The sequence below is a fragment of the Crassostrea angulata genome, chromosome 10, assembly GCF_025612915.1.
Source record: "Crassostrea angulata isolate pt1a10 chromosome 10, ASM2561291v2, whole genome shotgun sequence".
In the NCBI taxonomy this organism is placed as follows: domain Eukaryota; kingdom Metazoa; phylum Mollusca; class Bivalvia; order Ostreida; family Ostreidae; genus Magallana; species Magallana angulata.
This window is the reverse complement of record NC_069120.1, coordinates 33,076,602-33,084,509: the sequence shown is the minus strand read 5'-3', so window position 1 is coordinate 33,084,509 and position 7,908 is coordinate 33,076,602. Positions and strand designations below refer to the sequence as shown.

General features: G+C 35.4%; 1 protein-coding gene across 1 annotated transcript; it reads left to right on the top strand.

Annotated features, from left to right (window-relative positions):
* LOC128168086 (cell death abnormality protein 1-like) lies at positions 1–5,068 on the top strand. The gene is made up of 6 exons (XM_052834178.1): positions 1–285; positions 386–871; positions 2,313–2,813; positions 3,059–3,188; positions 3,593–3,844; positions 4,709–5,068. Exons 1-6 carry the CDS (start codon positions 228–230, stop codon positions 4,803–4,805), a joined length of 1,524 nt encoding a protein of 507 aa, XP_052690138.1. The 5' UTR covers positions 1–227; the 3' UTR covers positions 4,806–5,068.
* The last annotated feature ends 2,840 nt before the right edge of the window (positions 5,069–7,908 follow it).

Here is a 7,908-nt window from a genome sequence, read left to right as displayed (position 1 = left end):
GATATTTTTTGTACCATAAATGTAAAAGTATATGTACGCTATTGAGGCCCGGGAAGGGATATTGTAGAGTACAGGTAGCGCATTGTTGTTATCTCTTTACTGATAACATTCAAATATCAGTTTTAAACAGGAAATCGGGTAACTGGTGAACTGGGAAGTGAAGTCAGACATCAACACTTATCAATGTACTAATTACTGTGAGTAATGGTGATCCGACGATCTGGACTATGGAATCGGTATTATATTCATGTATACTGGGACTAATCGCATGTGTATATAAAATTGGTAAGGTTCAATAGAAGTTTTATTAATCGATTTTTTCAATACAAGGTATCATGGCCTCCTGTGTTTTCAATACATATGCCCTTTTTATTGTTTTCTGTAGATGGTATATCATGTCCAGAAACAATATCCCTGTCTATAAAAGACAATCAACTTCCGGTTTACCAAGCGATGGCGACATTTCCATGTGGAGGCCATTTAATTGGATGGCGGACCACTGGCGCTATACCAAATTACAATCTATTCCTAGGAGTCTGGATTCCAAATTACGGCACCCAAAAACTCCTCACCCTTTTAGAACCTCTCAATAAAATTAGTGGCGGGGAAATGGAACCGCTTATAGTCGAAAGTGGAGATTTCATGGGTTTAGTGTTACTTAATGACAGCATTAGCTCATCGTCCAAACTAGATCAGCTTGCACAACAAACACAGACTCCACACTTTCTTACATCAGCTTACACAAAGAACAAATTGTTGGTAGCTGTGGTTCCAAGGAACACAACAAGAGGCAGTGTTTTAAATTTTGAGGAAATATCGTTTCATTTGATTCCGGCAGAATTTACACTGCAGGTTCAAATGGATTATACTGGTAAGGTTTGGAAAGCACTGGTGGTACACCGGTAATTATATTCGTCGTTTTATAAAATTTTTCCCTTGTTTAGACTTTTCTACATGGCTCTATTTGAAATTGTTAATCTTGCAATAAATATATTGTCTATCTGTCCAACTGTACCTGTCTGTATGTCGGGTACACCTGCCTGTAGAAGTGATTGTATGTAATTTCTATTTCTGGCAGGTTTGCAACATGCCTTTATAAATAAACTTTTCATTTATTTGCAAAACTGGTGGTAAGAGTTTTAAACTAAAACTAGTTTCTGTATTTATTGGCTTTAAACTGAAACAAGTTTCCAGGAAACCTAAAACCACCTTCGAGTGCGGTTTCGGGGGTTTTAAATCCTTTCAAGATGGCGGAGAGGTGTTCGAAAGAGAGCTGTTGATACTCAAGTGTGGCACATGTGATAAAGAATGAACTCAGCGAAGCATATGGGTATCGTTCTAACGTTAAACATATGTGTCTCAAAGGATCTATGATAGTACATACAGTACTGACCAAAATAATAATGTGAAAGAGAGCGATTCCATTAATACAAACACTGAGAATTACCCTTTGCAATTTACAACAGGCCAAGGAAAACCTTTCAAAGTGGTTGATGAAAAAAAAAAGAATTCATTGAAAGATCTGCTCATAACATTTTTAGTACACATTGTAATGCATGTAATAAGTTCACCTGTCTATTTCATTGCTGGCCATTCAACTACGGCTCTTTGAAATCAACAAGATTTGTCTGGCTTTTGAGCTAAGACCACGTAATTAGTGAATATTTCACTTGAAACCAGTGTCATTTTTAACTTGTTTCAAACGCCTTGAGTGAATCAAATGATCTCTATCGATACACGTGTAGAAAAATGAATATTAATAAAGTTTTTCATAGCAGCATTCACTTTTCCAAAATATTGATATGGTGTTAAAAGCCAATTTTGCAATGGGTTCGCAGAATAACCTAATATGTGGGTATTGCCAGGAAAAAAATGTCTGCACTGTTTAATAAAGACTTTCATGCAAATTCAGATGAGTTCAAAAATTATCTTCTTTAAATTTCAAGAACAAATTCAGTAGGTATGCGAGTGCAATGACAGCCATTTTCCAAACTAACTTTCCATTTAGTGCTAAACCTTCGAACCACCCAACTGGTTTCAAACAGATATGAAACTATTATCAAACCATAAACCTAAACTCGAACTAGTTTTTGATCAATAAATTCGCCCCAATTGTTTTCTCTCTTGCATCTATTTACAGGTGAAACACAGAGTACAGTTATTTGTGTAAAAGACCTGACCAAAATGCAAATTGACTAAACTGAGGAAGATCTCTGTATTTAGTCTCAATAGGAATTTACAGTTAGCGGGTGTATTCATGTACTTAAATAGAATAATTTTTTTTTATATTACATTTTCATACTCCATTACAGGTATTCATAAAACCAAATGGGAGTCGACAAAGAAACTTAATAAACGGAATAAGTCAACAAAGTGCAGTCTTAATCTTCCAAACTGTGAGTCCTGTATAAAGATCAAAGGTAAACTTGCATGCTCCCAGTGCAGGGACGGGTTTTACGGAAAAACCTGTAAAGACATGTGTCCCGAGAGTTGTTCATCTTGTGAACAGAAGAGCGGCGACTGCATCCGGTGTGCGACCGAGTACTTTGGTCCCAGCTGTAAAGAACAGTGCCCCACGGGGTGCGCGCCCTCCCTGGGCTGTAACGCAGTAAGTGGGTGTGTCCAGTGTCGCCTAGGCTGGGGCGGAATGTGGTGTAAGCAGTTCACTCAGAGCTGTGACGAAGGACGCTTCCGTGGGAGCAACTGTAAGGACCAATGTCCCGAAAATTGTGAAGCCTGTAACGGGACGCAAGTGAATGAACACTGTTTGGTCTGCAAGAGAGGATTTCAATGGCAGCTGTGTGCAGATGTGGGTAAGATTCTCTTCAGATCAGGTATTGAGGGAGCTTTTGATTTGTTTTGAATCCTTGAGGTAAAGATCTGTAGTGCCAAAAAAAACATGCTTAGTCTTCATTCTGAAAATATTATTTTATTTAGCTTTATACCTCAAATTATGGTAACATCAGAAGATATGTGATCTCTTTGGTAATGGTGTACACCTTTTTGATGCTAAAACATTGCACGGCTACACTATTTTGTCCTTTTGTTCTACTTCCAGTTGCAAACAATCACGAATCTGAAAGTATATCTGATGGAGGATCCAGCTCTTTGGGAGCCATATTGGGTGCTTTATTTGCTTTAATTATACTTGGTGCAATAGTGGCTGGGGTTGTTTATTATCTTGTAAGGTAAATATAAAACTTATCTTATGCGGTCTTTGCAAGAATATTTTTCTCGTGTTGAGTCTAGAAAAGATATGGTTTACTTTTTTATGTGATTTTATATCGAGATTATCGTAAAAGTCTTATTACTTGTTCTAAAGTATGGTAAGAAAAAAAACCATTCTGTACCTTTTGTTGTGATATTGGAGCTGTAAGATTTACAGTGAAATGTGGGATGTGTATGTCTATAAAAATACAAAATTGACAACCAGGTCTTTGCCATCAGACTGAGGTTACGGTATTTCGGAGAGTTGCTGTTGATCCTTTAGACACTTACATTAAGATATCATGGCATCATTATAGCCATCTGATCAAGAATGATATGCCCGTCTTACACTGATGTACATTGACATGTTATGGTTACACTTCAGGCGTCGACGCAGGAATTCTGCCAAGAGGCAGTCCGTTTTGCAATCACTAAATGGACTTCCTTCGAGAAATGCGTTGGACGGAAATGAACGTCCATGCAATACATATGTAGAGGACTTCCCAACAAAGGCAAACCAGAACAGGCGACTTCCGTTACCCCCCGGCGAAGATGAAGAAGGATATATGGCGCCTCAAGCAAAACCGGACGTGACGTCAAGACTTCTGCAAGAAGAGGAACTGTCCTCAAATGACAAGTAAATTATTGAACAACCTTTACATTTGTACAAATGAAATGCTAATTTGGTGTGAAATCATAATTTAATAAATATTTGCAAGTTAGGTGAATTAAATTTGATTGTTATGGCTCTGTTAGGGGAGTGTTCGTCACTCAATCATTCTGTCATAATTTGTTTTCTTGGCTTCATTTTATAATGATTGAAGAAATTATTGTTCTGTCATGTTGTACATTTTGAATTTACCGGGTGGCAAGATCTTTGACTTTTGGTAGGACGTAACTTTCTTTTTCTTGCGTCAAACAAGTTAAAAAGAACGCTGGTTTCAAATGAAATATACACAATCGCGTAGTCTTAGCTCAGAAGCCAGACAAATCTTGTTGATTTCAAATATCCATGGCTGAGTGGCCAGCAATGAAATAGACAGGTCTGCATCACATTGCTGTTTGTATGTGTTTTACACAACTACACAAAGTCCAAGCTCCTGTTAAAATGGTTTTACAAAATTTACAACATGGCAACAAATTTCGAATTTGGTGCCACCCGGTAAATTCAAGTTTACAACATGACAGTTCAAGTTTAAGATCAGGATTATTTCCCTTTAGACTTGGAATGTTTTTTTTTAAAGTTCATGTTAATAAACCATCTATTTTTTATTCTTTGTTATGTGAACTAAGCTCGAGTTTCCAGTGAATATTTTACATTTCTCTGATATTCATCCATATCTCAGCAGTAAATAATGAATTGATTGATCGGTTGATAAATGCACTGATTTGTCAATCAGATCTGTATTCAGAAGCACACAGATTTATAGCTAACAGATTTACACATATAATAAAAGTTCGCATGTGTTGATTTATAATTATTTCCATGTATATTTTTTAGACCATCCACCTCTGAGGCAGCAAGATCCTCGCCCCACCAGGATGACGTTTACGAGGTTATTGGCGACGTGGAACACATAGAGGAGACTTTTGAATAGAATTACCGCTGTGTGTGTGTGTGTGTGTGTTATCGCTTTCTCTTTCAGTGCTTATAAAGGGCAGCAAGTATGAAAGATGAGTTGAATGCAAATGTATTGTTGTAAATGTATTACAACTGTGAATGCAAATGTATTGCAACTGAATTAGAAAAAAAGTATGTTATTATGCGATAGACAATTGCTTCTGCATCTCTTTTTTATTGAATAAACTCATGTTTGTCATTGGTTTTTTAAAAATAAACTAGTATACAAATGCCCGCTAATGAATGTAATATGATTTTTACGGACATATCTAGTCATTCGTCAAAGAACAGGATTTAAAAGAACAATATTTTATCTGTTTCAAGTTGGAAGGCTGTATGTACATGTACTTCCTTTTTAAACTTATAACAAAATAATGAAGTTTTTACAGACGGAGAAAGCATATTCCCGGAATATGTAAGCAAATTTCAGCTTGGATTTTCCGCGGCTGTTTGAAATATTTCATAAGATAAGCTAGACACCACTTACATCTAAGAGTAAGAAATAAGTTTAAGTTGTGCTCTTAATATAAGATTTACCTCTCTTTTACCTTGGTACAATCACCGTATAAGATTCTCTTCGTTTTCATGTTTTACACTAGATCGGGTGTACAAGGGGCAAAGAGATCATTCTTAGAAATTCTAATACTATGGTTGCGTTGTAGGAAAAACAATACGTCATTGTGTCGTATGGCTACCAATATTATATCTAACTTATGAATCCAGTAGAGAATTTGATGGTTAGTTCAATGTGTTTAGGACAATATGTCTTTCTTAAAAGTTGTTTATCAACATTAACTGATACCAGGGACCTTAGATTTACTATCTCTTAAGCAGTACAGGTTGGGGTTATTCTTTACAAATAATTGATAAAACTTTCCATTAACAACATTATTTGCATATAACCATTCCAACTACGTTAAGGATTCAACCTCTACGTCGTAAGTATTGGAAATCGGGATTTTTGTGGACATTATACATTCACAATGGTGAGAGTCAAGCACTAGTCAAGCACTGTGCATTCAGTCCAAAGATGTGACACCGACTCAGATAGAGCAACATGAAGTTACGCATATACTTTTCACTTTTTTAAAACCAAATTTAATTTTGTCTCACATTTAGAAGTATCAATTCTGTATCAATTCAATAATAAAATTAATGTACAGTGTTTTCGACTAAAGAGAGAGTTCTTTTAATTTTTTAAAATGATTTTTTACTCCTGTTCTATTGTGTTAATTTCTAGGTGTACGTGCAAAATTTAGATACTTAGTAAGTAAAAAAAAATATAACACTTTGCTTATTATTCAAGGGATAAACACTTTCATTTAGTCATTGTGTAAAATTGATTTTTCTTTTATTTGATAAAACATTTCCAATTGATTTAAGTGACCAGATGTATCTCTTTATTAAAGAGTAATATGGTTTTGTTGTTGCTGCTGTCGCTAAAGTCTTGTAGTCATACCATCGCACTGAGATTTGTCTATTTTAATGAGAATTCGAAGTTTACCCGCAAGTGAAAATAAACTTTGATTTTTAAACCATATACAGTCGTTTTACCGGTAACGAACCAGTATGCGATTTCGTCGTGCATGCGACTATTATTTTCGGAATTCCAAATGTTTTTATTTTTTGTTTAAATCACGTTTCTTTGTCCTTCTAAACTGTAGTATCAAACTTCCGAAAATATAAAGGATGAATTACGGAGATAGTAATTTCAACACCCCCTCCATTTTCCTAGTTTTGAATACGTTTTCCAGTATCGAATCAATCGCCCTCTATCACTTCTGGCCGAATATTTTGGGGTGGATTAATTTAAAAAATGCACTAGAGGTACATGACAAACTGGGCTTGAACACTTTTCATTTTGCGTTACTTTATAAAATTGAATTTTCATGAAAACACTTTATAATAGTAATTAATGATAAGTAGTTGCCATTTGCCTTTGTTTTGCCCGTATTGTTTTATTTATTTTATTGTCAATTGCCCTCGCAGGAATTGTGATATAGACTATAGCAATTAAGCAATTATCTCACCTGGTCAAATTCCCGTTTCGCACACATTTTTTCGATACCTAATTTTCAAATGTGTGCAAAATGGGAACACACCCTTCTGTCGCAATGAACCGACACTAGGAAAACTACACGTGGTTCTATCTGAAGTCGTAATTTCATTCAAAGCTCAATTATTATTTGATATGATGCATAATCTCATTAAATGGATTACAATTACTAATTATCCACTAAAAAGGGTTCAATAACAAACTTATTTTCGTAGTTTGGTTTAATTGTTTTCACACTTTCGTTTTTTCTGCCCTGCACTTTCGGCAGTTCATATCTGGGTCACCTTTTTAATTCGTAAATAATACGATAAATAATCGTGCAAATGTCAAACAACTCCACACACTGATAGAATATTTATTTCTGTATTATAATTACCTAGCTTGGATTTTTTAAAACCTAAACTTCTTTTTCCACCAATAATTTTTCTAAAAATTATTCGATACTGGCAAATATTCGTTACCGGTAAAACGACTGTATAATGTTTGTAAAAGGATGCCAACCGCAAATATCTTAAAAAGTAACAACAAAAAAAGAAAAGAAAAGAAAAAAGACACACCCATTTATCTATCAATTTGCACCATATCATTTGCACAAGATTTAAATTTCACTCCTTCATATCCTGAAGAGTGCTGCGATCTTGCGCAGGTGAAGCAAAGGTGAGGTCTAATAAATGGGGCTCTTCAGCGTCTACACGGAGGGCTCGGGTTTTGAATGTTTTATTTGATATTCTGTGTTGACACTATCAATCTTTGTCGTATATTGACGTAATAAACCAAGGTGGCGTGCGATGAACAACAACCGATACCCGAAATCTTCATTAAAGCCATTAAAACTTTAATGTAAAACTTCATTGAATCAATTCCTGATCTTCAAATCGGCTAGTGTTCGTGCGACTGAGTCCATGTGGCCGTCTATCTGACGGTAGATTTTTCTGTGTCTTGTACGCTTCTGTAAAGAGTATAATATTTGCTAAATTGAAACAGGACTTCAACCACCCAAGAACAATTATTTGTTTAATATCAG

Bases quoted from the DNA above. Each gene is read 5' to 3' on its own strand.
- LOC128168086 (XM_052834178.1), top strand. From the start codon at position 228: ATGGAATCGGTATTATATTCATGTATACTGGGACTAATCGCATGTGTA. The intron at 2,814-3,058 runs GTAAGATTCTCT...TTCTACTTCCAG, and splicing joins GCAGCTGTGTGCAGATGTGG to TTGCAAACAATCACGAATCT. The intron at 3,845-4,708 runs GTAAATTATTGA...TATATTTTTTAG, and splicing joins GAACTGTCCTCAAATGACAA to ACCATCCACCTCTGAGGCAG.